The sequence below is a fragment of the Vanellus vanellus genome, assembly GCF_965231255.1.
Source record: "Vanellus vanellus genome assembly, chromosome: 18".
NCBI classification, from domain to species: domain Eukaryota; kingdom Metazoa; phylum Chordata; class Aves; order Charadriiformes; family Charadriidae; genus Vanellus; species Vanellus vanellus.
This window is the reverse complement of record NC_138923.1, coordinates 824,405-836,921: the sequence shown is the minus strand read 5'-3', so window position 1 is coordinate 836,921 and position 12,517 is coordinate 824,405. Positions and strand designations below refer to the sequence as shown.

Sequence of the window (12,517 nt, the reverse complement as noted above, 5' to 3'; positions counted from 1 at the left end):
TCTCCAAGATGGCATGTTTCATCGACGCGGGCAGAGTTTAGCAGTTGGCTGATTTGTCCCATTCCCTCCCCAAATGGACGTGCCGGCACAGCCAGGTGACAGCAGCTTGCCGGCCAGCTGCCCTCGGTGCGCCTGCTGTCACCTCGTTTTACGATGCGCTCCTTCCTTTCTTCCTGCACCTCCGGCTCTGCTCCGGCCGGCCAAATGCCCGGCAGATGCGAGTGCCGGCCCGAGGATGCCGCTTCCCACCCAGCCTCCGCCGTTTGCTCCCCATGGGCCAAACGGGTTCAGGGAGGGCCCCTCTGGCGCAGTTTTGAGGTTGATGCACTATTTTTGATACCTTTTTGCCCCTTTTCCTACCTACCCATGGTGTCCACACACACCTCCCAGTGTTCCCGCACCAGGAGTCTGATCATCAGCTGGGCAGTGGGTCTGACCCTGGATAAAGCCCCGTGACACCCAACTGAGACAGTCTGGGACCAGTGGGACCTGGTGGGGACTATGTCTCCTCCCCCCCCCCAAAAAAATCAATCCCACCCGTGTATCCCCGAAACCTCGCGCTGCGTGTCCCCAGAGGGGCTGGATCCTGTGGGGCTGCATTCCCCCCCACACACCCCTCTCCTCACAGGGAGACAAACCCACAGCAAAACTGTCACCCCCAAATTTGAGTGTTTGCAAGTGACCCCTGTCCCCGCGGGGTTTGGGGCCAGCGGCTCCCGGCTGGGGGCTCGGCGGGGCTCGGGGGGGCCCGGAGGCGCGGGGGGGGGCGGGCGGAGGCGGGAGGGGCGGACAGCCCCGTTCCAGCCCAGCGCTGCGGGGGCCGGCGGGCGGCGGGGGCGGCTGCACGGCCCGGCCCGGCTCGGTACGGCTCGGCTCGGCCTGGGCGGTGGTGCCCCCTGCCTGCGGCCGCCACGCCGAGCCGGGACAGACCGAGCCGGGCCGAAGCCGTCTATGCCGGGCTATACCGAGCCGATCCCAGCCGAACCGAGCCGAGTCGACCCGAGCCGAACCGAACCGAGCCGGGCTATACAGAGCTGGGCCGATCTAAGCCGGGCCGAAGCGGGCCATGCCGGGCTATACCGAGCCGAGCCGAGCCGAGCCGTGCAGGGCTATGCGGAGCCGTGCTGGGCCATGCCGGGCTATACCGAGCCGTGCCGGGCCGTGCCGATCCAGCCGGAGCCGAACGGAGCGGAGCGAAGCCCCGCGCCGCGCCGGGAGCGCCCCCCACCGCTCTCCCCCCCCCCCCCCCCGGGGGCGTGGCTTCCAGCAGCGTCCCCGCCCCCTTCCCCGCCCGCTCAGTTCCGATGGGCGCGCGGCGGCGGCGCCCCGCCCCCTCGGGCGCGGCGTCCCGGCCGTGCCATTGTTATGCAAATAAAAGGGAGGGTAAAAGGCGCGGCGCGGGGCCGGCTCCGCTCCAGAGGGGCCCGGGCGCGGCGCGGAGCGGCGGAGCGGCGGCAGCGCAGGGGGGGGCCCGGCGGCGGTAGCGGGAGCAGCAGCAGCATCAGCGGCAGCCGCCCGCCACCGCATGCCCGGGCGGGCGGAGGCGTCGCCGTCCATGCGGGGCGGCGGGGCGTGAGGCGGCGGCATGAGCCAGAGCGAGGTGTCGGCGGTGGCGGCGCCGCCGCCCAGTCAGCGCGTCTTCCAGGAGGCGGTGCGGCGCGGCAACACCAAGGAGCTGCAGTCCCTGCTGCAGAACATGACGAACTGCGAGTTCAACGTCAACTCCTTCGGGCCCGAGGGGCAGACGGCGCTGCACCAGTCCGTCATCGACGGCAACCTGGAGCTGGTCAAGCTCTTGGTCAAGTTCGGCGCCGACATCCGCCTGGCGAACCGCGACGGCTGGAGCGCCCTGCACATCGCCGCCTTCGGGGGCCACCAGGACATCGTCCTCTACCTGATCACCAAGGCCAAATACTCCGCCGGCGCCCGGTGATGCCGGCGCACCCCCCCCCCCTCTCCCTTCCCCCACCCCCTCCTCCGGCTCCCCCGGCCGCCGAAGCTGCTCCCACCCCCGCGCCGGGTTCGTTTGGCGAAGATTTGGGGCCCCACGCAAAACACGGCACCGTTCGCCTGCTTTTAAATTTTTTTTTTTTTTTTCCTTCCAAGGGTTGTTTTCCTACTGTAATGTGGTTGGTTTTGTTTTGTTTGTTGTTTTTTTTTTTGTTGTTTTTTTTTTTTCCTCCATCTACCTCGGCTGCACTCACAGTATTCACGGTTTCAGTTTGACATCTGGTCAGATGCTTTAAGGGCTCCCCCGTCCCCCTCCCCGCTAATATTTAATCCTCCCTCCCCGCTCCCCTCGCTCCCTCCGACTTAAAGTATTCTGGCTCAGAACCGAATTCATTTCAACGCCCCCCGCCGTGTTCCCCCCCCCCCCATCCCCCCCGGCCCTCACCCGGCGGCGCCGGTGTCCCGGAGCGGGGCAGCCCCGGCAGCGGTGCCCGGGCCGGGCCGGGGGCTCCCGCCGCCCTTCCCCGGCGAGAAGCGGGAAAGTCTTCCTCTCCGCTTCCCACCCTCTCCCAGTGTTTTCCCACCGCTGTTTTTTTTATTATTATTATTATTTTATTTGTTTTTCCCCCGAGGCGACTCCATTGGAATATGACAGACCCGGTTTTCTCACCCCGATTGCTCCTTTTTTGTTTGTTTGTTTAAATTTTTTTTTTTTGGTTTGTTTTCTTTTGCGTTGGGTTTTCTGCTTTGGTTTTCTTTTTTGGGTGTCCGAAGAAAGTCTGCGTCCTCACCCGCTCCTCGAATCCGTTTAAGCACGCGTGAGATCCCAGGAAAAGACATTGAATCCTTCTGGTTTTGTGTGTAAAGGGGGATTAGCAAATCCTGGACTTTTTTTCTTTAAAAAAAAAAAAGTGAAATAAACTCTAGAGGCAGAGGATTTGCTTTTGCACAGAAAAGGGGCGCGAGCGCTCTCTGCTGCCTAGAGAGATGCCGGAAAACTACTGAAAATAGTTTGGGAACTTTTTTTTTTTCTTTTGGTGAAACTTGGATAACACTTCTCAATGCAGAACGATTCATTTGACGTATGTAGATTCACCCGCCTTTTATATTATATATATATGCCGAAATATATATATTTATAAAAGAAAGGGAGGAAGAAGAGAAAGCCACCCGAAGTCGCATTTTGAAGTGACTGCACGTATAATCGCAAATGCTGCTTTTTATTGCTATGGCACAAGAACATCCATTTGGAAAATGCGGAAAATTTCAGAAGTCTCCTTTCTCCCGCTGGTCTTTCAGCCCTCTTCTCTTCGTCTGCACTAAAACCATCCGTATCACTGCCGTCTCCCTGCTCTTTCCTCTCTTGCTCCCTGCATCCAAACCATGACGATTAAAAAAAAAAAAGAAAATAGTTACCTGCTGGTTTATTTGGGTTGTGTCTTAACTATTTATCATGTATGTATATATTTGTGGGTGAAGATTGTGAGCCTGGTTTTGTTTGATGCTGGTGGTGAGTGTTTCAAAAATATGGTTTGGGCAATATGCTTTTTTTCGTTTGTTTGTTTTCCTAGTCTTAAAACTAAAAAAAAAAAACTTGAGTCTGCCACGATTATTTCCCATTGCACTGAATATTCTGCTTTGTCTCTGATGGTTTCACCTGAAGTTTGTTTTTGGCTTTCTCCGCTTCAATTTGAGATGATTTTAAAAAAGCTCCAGATTTAAAGAAGAAAAAGAAAGAAAAGAAAAAAAAAAAAAGGAAAAAAAAAAAAAAAGCCCTGTTGAAAGCGTCTACTCTTAATGCTGTAATTTGCAAGGAACTGCTTGGCCGAAGTCTTTCTGTGAGCATGGAAGGGGGTGTCCAGCACTTCCACTGGTGCTTCTGTGCGATAGATACGGGGTGGGAACAAGATCTTTTCTAGCGAGGTTTTTATCGTTGTTACCAGATGGTTGCACATTTATATTTTTTTTTTTTTGACTAAATGGATTTGCCACAATGAAATGTCATAACATTTATGACATGATATTAAAAAGTGTATTGTAAAGCCAAGTTCTAGATGGATTTTTAAAAAGAAATCTTGGTTATAAACCCAGTCTAAAGGGAGCTCTGTCCAGTGTTGTAAAGACAACATGATGTAACCCATATTTATATTTTTATAAAATGCCTATTAAGACTGTGAATCTCCTGTATGAATTGCTGGGTGAGTTGTTTAAGAAAAGTATTGTTCCTTTCCAGCCTCCTGGAGCTTTAGACACGCTGAGATTTTGGGAAACTGTACGTCGGGGAAGGGGGTTTGCTCTGAAATTGTGAGTTGATGTATTTTTACATCCCTTTGTATTTTACTGAAAAGCTGCTGCCCTTCCTAGTCCCTAGAGTTTCAATTTTCTATGCAACCCCCACACCCCGTGTCTCTCTTGATCCTGAGAAGTAAAAGGGATGCAGATTGATTCAAATTGAAATGAGGGTTCCCCCCACCCCCCTTGTTGGCTCATCGTGCTGCTGACCCTTCACGCCAAAACGGGGAGTACAAGAAAAAAAAAATAAATAAAAAGAGGCAGGTGGGGGAGGCTCTTTCGTGCATGACTGGTCGCCTTCCGGCAGTCATCTTTTTAATTATTATTATTATTTTTGTAAGAAGAATATATTGATAATGTCAGTGAAATAAGCAGACATTGAAGCTGATGCACAGATTGCTCCAGAAAGGAGTTTTTCTGTAGATTTTTCTTTAGATGCGAATACCTTTTTTAATTATGTTAATTAATGTTAAGAATTTTTAGGCTTATATTGAAGCTGTATGTGGGTCACTATATGATCATTTCTAACTGGATAAAGTCTGTACAGTACAGCATATTCCTGAGTGTATGATATAGACGTGTAGCCCCAGAGTGCGAAATTTATAAATAAATTTTTCATTGATCTTTTTATAAAAAAAAAAAAATAAATGGCTTTTTCGTTTGTTCTTTCCCACGTGGTTTCGGGCAATGTTGGGTGGCTCCTGTGGTGGGGGGTGGCCAGCCGGGCCCCCCAGGTCCCTGTTCCACTGTCTGAACCTGCAGCTCTTCAGTGTTAAATGCGTCCCCAAGGGATGATGGTGGGGGTGGATTTTGGGGGGCTGCTGGAGCATGCAGCCCCTTCCTGCAGGCTGGAGGAAACTCTCTGGGGCTGGGGGGTTGTCCTGGTTTGCTCCATCTCAGCCTTTGGAGGCTGGTGGAGGGGTGATGGCTCAGACCGAAGCCTGGTGCGTGGGGGGTTTGAGCTGTTCCTACAGAAGCCGCTTGCCCCAAGGGAGTGAGGTGGGAGCTCTGCAGCCTGTCCTGGGATGGTGACCATGGCCATGGGGTGCGTGGTTTGGGTCTGCAGCCTCAGCCTCGCCAGCTGAGCACCCCCACGGCTCCCTGCAAACCTTCCCAGGCTTTCTTGGTCCAACCTGGGCCCCAGCAAGGGTTTGAGGTGGCTTGGTCCTCACCAAGCCCTTGGGCTGTGAGGATGGTCACCTCTAGCTAGAAGCTGCTGCCAGGCTTGTGGTGGCTTCAGCCACCCCTGGAAGGAGCATGGGTTGAGGGGCTCCACCCCCAAAGGCGTCTCCATCCCCTCGTGTGGCTTAGAGCAGGCCGGTGCCCAAAAGCTGGCTGAGCCCCGCAGCTTTGGAGGTTTTCAAGGCAGGATCCGGCCGCTCTGGGAAGTGGGAAGAGCAGAGGCAGCCTCGTGTCTGCACCGGCTGGGTCCTGCCCACAGCCGGGGCTTTGAAGGCAGGGTGCAGGCAAGCCTCCCTCACTGGCAGCAGTACGGGCTTTTGGATGAGGCTTTTTCTATATTGATAATTTTGCCAGCTGTTGAAATGCCCGAATCCCTGGGAAATTTGTGCCATGCCCAGTTTGGCTTTGGGCCGTGGTTTCCCAGGGATGTCAGGAGGGTTGTCCTGCGAATGGCAGTGGGGAGGAAAGCTGGAGTGCAACCTTTCCAGGTTGGCCAACCTCCGCTCCGACGTGCCAAGCCCCGTGCCATCCAGCACCAGCGTGGGACAGTGCCTGGGATGGACACAGCCGGCCACCCCGGGCTGCCCGAGGGACATGCAGCCCGCCCAGGCAACAGCCCGCCGTGGAAAAGATGGGCACCGAGTGTCCCAGATGGTTTTTAGCAGGAAAAAAATAGATGATGCCAAAACCATCAGTCACAACCGCTGGTGGTCCTGCCGGTTTATCACCCAGGGTCTCGCAGCAGCCGCTGACTGGCCAAACCTGTGGGAGATGTGTGCGGGGTGAGCACCGCTCCCCTCTGCTGCCGTGGTACGATTTCATCCCGCTTGGGCACTGCGTGACAGTGATCCACCGGTGAGTGCCACCAAACCTCCCGCCATCGCGGTGCTCCTCAGGGTCCGGGCGCCGCAGGGTTACACCTGCGGGTGCAGCTCACCCCTGTCTGTCTCCCCGGGCTTGGAATGCTGCAAAAAAACTCATCCAGGTGTCTGCTTTGGGTCACCCGGATCGTTTTTTCCAAGGAAACGCAGCATTTCTGCGCACAGCTCCTCTCTCTCTGCGGCGGACGGAGCGGGCTGGGGCCTGCGGCAGCCCCTTTGCTGGGGATTTGGGCTGGGCGGTGAATAGAAATCCCCCTCCTCTCACTGAGCCCAGCGCCCGCGGTGCCACCCCGCGTCCCCGGGCTCCCACCTGTGCTGGCCGCAGCAGCGGGGACACACCGAGGGTGCAGCTGAGCCTCGACACCCCGGCGCTGAGCCCCGCATGGCCGGTGGTCACCCCGCTTCGCAGCTCTCCTCTCTACAGAAACCCAGTCCAAGAAATCTAGGAACTCCAGACTTGCTTTTTTTTCCCTTTATTTTTTTTTTCTTCCCCTTTTCTATTTCTGTTCCAATAAAACAAAAATATTGGATCGTTTGGTGGCGTAAGCACATTCTTCTGGCATTTTTGCATGTCCCTGGCTGCGCGTTATTGTCCGCCGGCCACATTACGTAGGTGCTGTTGTTCCAAGAGAAACCAAAGCAAGAATTTGAACTTTCAAGTGCTTCCTGCCATTGTCTTTTGCTTTTGTTTGTGCTACTGACTCCAAACCAGATGGATCGGGCTCCCCTCCGGCCGCGGGGGCGATGGGAAGTCAACACAGCCCGGCGAGGTTTGACAGCTTTGTCTTCTCTTCTATTGCCCTTCATCCGTCAAGCCCAGCCATCGGAGCTGAATTGACCAACGCATATGGATGGGGGGGGGGGGGGAGGAGGAGGTGGGATTTTATTTGAATTTCAGGGAGCTTAACACAGTAAGTAATGAATGAGAAAGAAAGACGGCGAGCGGGCGAGCGAGAGGGGACGGGCTGTAATCAAAATTCAGTACATTTTAAATAGATGCTTTGTTGGGCGCTTGTATGACTATGATAATGCCGCAGCCTGCAGATCCGAATAGGAGTTACCTTTTTTTTTAAATAAAAGATCACAATCGACTACTGTTCAGTGCCGGGGAGGAGCCGGCGGCTCGGGCTGGCTGGCCAGGCTGGCCTCTTTTTCAGCCTTAGTATTTTGCCCCTTCTCGATGCTTTCTGGGCTCCATCCCCGCCGTCAGGGTGAGCCCCTCTGCGTGGGTGGGTGGGAGGGGGTGGCAGGGTGACCGGGCAGGCTGTGGTTGGCAGCACCAGAGGTCCACAGCACGGTGCCCGGGACGGGATGGCTCTTGGTTTCAACCCATTTTGCTGCTGACCCAATGCTGCTGCCGCCGTATTTGGTTCTGGGACTCAGTGCAATGGTCCCAGTCCCCAGGATCCTTCCCATGCTGGTGCTGGAGCTGGCCATCCCCTTCCTGCAGCATGGACCTGTTCTGGGATCTTCCTGCAGCGTGCACGACCCTCGCGCCCTGCCGCAAGGTGGGTGTAGGGGTTTCACTGGCAAGCCCCCATGCCCTAAAATCCTGTCACTCCCCAGACCTCCATGCTCGGGGGGCTGTGTTACCCCAGGGATGCTCCCAAGCTTGGGATGCATCAGCACAGGGACCGCAGGTGGCTTCTGCTTCTCCTTGGTGGCAGCGAGCATCCCAGGGAATGACACTGCTCCATCGTGTGGGCAGGAGAAATGTCTTCTCTTCCCAGAAACTCTTCAGCTGCCGTGTCCCAGTGTGACCACGGGCACCTGTCTCTTGGGGTGCCCACCATGGGGTGCCTAGGGAGAGGTGACCTCTGGGTCTCGCACCAGGTGGGACGCAGACCTGCCGGTGCAACGTAGTTTTTGGCTTCTTCATGCTTGCAGGTTTCTCTTCCTGACCCTAAAGAAATGGCCAAGCAGGGCAGCATCCTGGTTTGGCTTGTTTTGGGGAGGACAGTGGATGGGGCTTAGATCTGGAGGGGTGGAAGGCTGCTTGGATGGAGGGGTGGCTGGGGAGGGACAGGGAATGGCCGCGGAGGGTTGGGGGGGATCACTGAAGACATGGAGGGATGGAGGAATGGAGGGATAGGGGGTGGCTTGGGAGGGATGGGGGAACAGAGGGATGGCTGGGGATGGACAGAGGGATGGGTAGAAGAATGGACAGAGTTGAAGATGGACAGCTGGATGGATGACAGGCTGGGGGGTGTTTGGGACAACTATTTAAATTGGAAACTCCTCATTCAGCCCGAATCCAACACAGCCCTGTAGCTGGGAGCGGTCTCTGAAGGCAGGCCAAGGAGTGCAGCACCTCCAGCAGCACCCTCGCGAGGTGGCAGACCTTGGCCCAGCTGAGCTGGAGATGTCCTTCTGCCACTGTTTAGGAAGAGGCTTCCCAGAAGGTGCCTTCCCTTCCCCTCGTGATCTGGGCAGCAGCCCTGGCAGCCTGGAGGAGCTCAGAGGGGCACAGAAACCCAGCCATGAGCATCGGCTCTTTGCTTCAGCCCCTCTGGTGGAGCAGTGCACGTCGGGCTGTTCTCAGCCACGGCCAGCTCTTGCTCACTGATAAATCCATCCTCCTCATCTCTGATCCAGCCCAGCACCAACCAGCTTCATATTTACCCCGGGCAGGATGGCCACGCTGGCGGAACGAGCACACTGCTGGCTCCGAATGGATTATACAGCCAAGGTGCCTGGAAACGGCACCTCTGCAGCCTCCTCTCCCCCCCCCCCACCCCCCCCCACCCTCGGCAGTACACCGCAACCTCTTGTTCTCTCCAGCTGAAAAAAACACCTCTCACCTATGCCCAGTCAACAGCATTACACGTGACGCAATCGCACGGATGGATTCCGAATGTGCCCAGACCTCTCTCAGGTTTTCTGCCCAGGACTGGACCTCTGCCCGCACACCCCTGCTCGTTCGGGGAGCTCTCTCTGCCTCGTCCCTCTGCTTGCTGGGGCAGAAGCAGTGTAGCAGCTCCCCGGACACCTGATTTCCTTTAATTATGCATAAAACAATCATCTGGTAGCTGGAGGGCTCTGCCGGGGAGCGGGGGGAGGAGCTGGAGGCACTCATTGCGCGCTTGCGGCGTGCCCCCGGGGGCTTCCCCTGCTGCCCCATCCCGTGCCCAGCTTGCCCCATGGAGAGGTCTCGGCTCCTGCGGTGGCCCGACACTTTCGGGAACGACCAGTTGCTGCGACACTTACTGGGATATCTCCCCGGATGTTTCAGTTTGGAGGTGACAGCTGGGGAACCCCCCGACCCCGGCCGCAGGGGCTGGGGCACCCCAAGTCCCTGCAGGAAGAGGGGTGCAGGGTGACCCGAGGCAGCAGGGCTGTGGGCGCGGGAGGTGCCAGCCCCACATGTCCCCATGAGCAGGGGGGCACAGGGCAGCCCTGGCCTCCCTCCCCAGCGCCAGGATCAGGCCCTTCTCCCCCAGCGCAGTGCCTGGCCGGGGCCACCGTCCCCAGCGGGTCTTCGCATTTCACCCTGCTCGCATTCACAGCTACGGTGACAACTCCGAGCCGCCCCCCGTCCCCTTTTCCACTCACGACTCTCCCTCATTCAAAGCCTGTGTCCTTTTAAGCTATTTTTTTTCCCGTCCTATTCATTTCCCGGACGCCTCTATCCTTTTCTCTTGCCTAGCCCCTCTCCCGGAGCAGCTGCTATGCTAATAAGCATGAGGCAAAAAAGGGAGCGAGCCTTTGCAGTGGCTGGGGAGGAGAGAAAGACCCCAGAGCCCTCCAAATGCTAAATAAATCCAAGGCTGGAGCAGCATCCCCGAACAAAGAGGCCTGGCCTCCCCCCTCTCTTCCCCTCTTCCCAATTCCACCACCTTTTCACATTCAAATCCATTAAACAGTGAGCAGAAAGACCCCGAGTATTCATAGCATTGCATTAAAGAGAAAGCCCCGTGGTCCCTCTCCATCCCAGGCTCTCCATCCCCGTCGGGCTGCCCGGGGGCTGGGAAACGCCAAGCGCCGGCCCCTCGGCACGGCAGAAGAAGGACAAAAGCCCCCGGGCCACCGCACAGGGAGATGAGTTGCCTTTCACCTGTGTTTCAGGTTCCTTCCCTGGACCCTTGGGCTCCTCCGTCGGGATGGAGCTCCTGGTTTCTGCAGGCAGCGCAGGCAGCTGCCGGGGGTTGGATGGGAACCGCAGGGGATGGGGGAGTCTGGGGGAACAACAAGGTGGGGAACCCCTGTGTCTCCTGCCCACCGGCGGTTCTGGGCAGTGTTATGACAGCGACAAGGCAATGAGGACACCCAAATCTTAGAGTGACGAAGATCTCCCACAGACAATCCCAAAAGGCAGGGCTCCTGGGGCTTGGCGAAGGGTGAGAAAGGAGAGAGCTCCTGCGGGGCCAGGCACAGCCGAGGGCCACTGCGACATGCCCACCAGCCCCTGAACGAGGACCAGCCACCTCTGCCTCACCACGGCTGGTGCTTACCCAGCGGGGAAAGTGCCTCGTGCTGATAATGGAGGTCCCTTATGCCAAAATTGATGATTTCCTACCCATTTTGCCTGTTTTGCCCTAAAGTCAGAGCAACTTTCTGGTGCAAAGATCTCAGACGTCGTTGTCTGACCAAGAGGTTGTGGGGATAGATGTGGACAAGTAGATGGGCTCCATGTCAACTGTCGAGGCTGGTGGTGGGTGGTGGCATGCGTGAAGGGATGTGACTCTTCTCCGGAGGAGGAATAGATGGGCATTTTCCTCTGCTTTCCGGGATGGAAGTGGAGACACAGCTCCAGGAAGGATTTCATGCTCTTTTCTGGTACCAAGTTTCTGCTGGAGTCACAGGACTCCCGGAGATGGGGCTTTTAGTACCAAATATTGAAAAATGTTTTAAGATCATGGATTGTAGCATGTGAGGATTGAAGCTGCCTGAGCGATGTGAGCTGGACCATGGAGTCTGTGATGGTCACATGTGGTGCTCAGGAGGCAGCAATCACTGGGACCATGCCTATGCAGCTTGGTCAGTGGGGTGGGGTTCAGCTCTGACCCTGGGGTGTCCATCCGAGGTGGTGCCTGGGCTCCTTCACGGGCTGTGGAAGCCAGGCGGGGATGGCAGCATTTAGACTTAAGCTCCTTCTGCTGCTTGAGGTGTCCTTGCATGTCCTGCCTGGCCTCTGCCTCGGGGTCTGGAGGCCATCCTGTCTCCTAGACTTGCACATATGTCCTGGGCACCCTGAGGCATCTCAGCTGGCACAAGGTGGCTATCTTTTGGTGCGTGAATTCTGCTCTATATCAATACAATCAAGAGTCAGGAAGGCCATCAAGGCTGCCCTGGCAGGCCACCTCCATGTGCTCGGCCATATCCCACCCTGGGCTCCTGCAGCCATGTTCAGGTGGTCACTCGGGCTCCATCCTGACCATTGTGGGTGCTGCATGGCTTTGGGGTGCATGGGGGACCGGGCCAGCAAGATCAGAAGATGAACAGAGGTGGGACAACCCTCAAGAAACCTAAAATGACATCAGCCCCTACACTGGACATGGTACACGGGAGCTCAGACCCCTGTCCCTGCAGTGCAGGGCCCCAATGCTGTGTGTGTAGTGGCCTGAGGTGTGTCTTTGCTTGGGAATCTGCACTCCCTGGAATGCTCCTAACACCGTGGGATCCCTGGGATGCCTTCACAGCTGATTTTTGGGGGCTGTATGACTTTGCTGACCCACCCCATCCTTGCTCCTCACTGCAGACCAGCAGCTTCTCAGCCTGGAAACATCTTGCTCACTTCAGGGCCTTGTTGGGCTCCACCATGGACTTGTTCGCCCAGAAAACAAAGCTCTCTGGGGACCCGGAGAGGCTTCCAAGAGCAACCTCCCCCTGTTCTGTGAAGGAAACCTGCTCCAGCCAGGAGTCTCAGCCTCAGATTCCCAATTCATAGAGAAGGGGGTGTTTCTGTCCCAACCGTGGGGAACTCGCGTGTGCAAGCACTAAGGACTGACCCAGCATGCTAATAACATGGAGGGGACTGTGCTGCTCCTGCTTTGGTGGACAGGCCTTGCCTTGGCAAGGGGGGTGTCCTTGGGCAGAAACAGCAGGCACCGATCCTGCACTACCCTGACCAGGTGACTGACGTCTACCTGCTCCTCACCTGAGACAAAACCTGGAGGGTCAACCTGGTGAAGAGGGTGCAAGAGGCATGGAAAGACCCTGATGTTGCTGACACCACAGTCCTACTCCTAGGTGACTCCCCATGTGTCCTCCTG

The 12,517-nt window shown here is 56.6% G+C and overlaps 1 protein-coding gene across 1 annotated transcript; it reads left to right on the top strand.

The window, feature by feature from the left end:
* Positions 1 to 1,470: 1,470 nt before the first annotated feature.
* NRARP (NOTCH regulated ankyrin repeat protein) lies at positions 1,471 to 1,965 on the top strand. The gene has a single exon (XM_082492693.1). It carries the CDS (start codon positions 1,586 to 1,588, stop codon positions 1,931 to 1,933), a length of 348 nt encoding a protein of 115 aa, XP_082348819.1. The 5' UTR covers positions 1,471 to 1,585; the 3' UTR covers positions 1,934 to 1,965.
* The last annotated feature ends 10,552 nt before the right edge of the window (positions 1,966 to 12,517 follow it).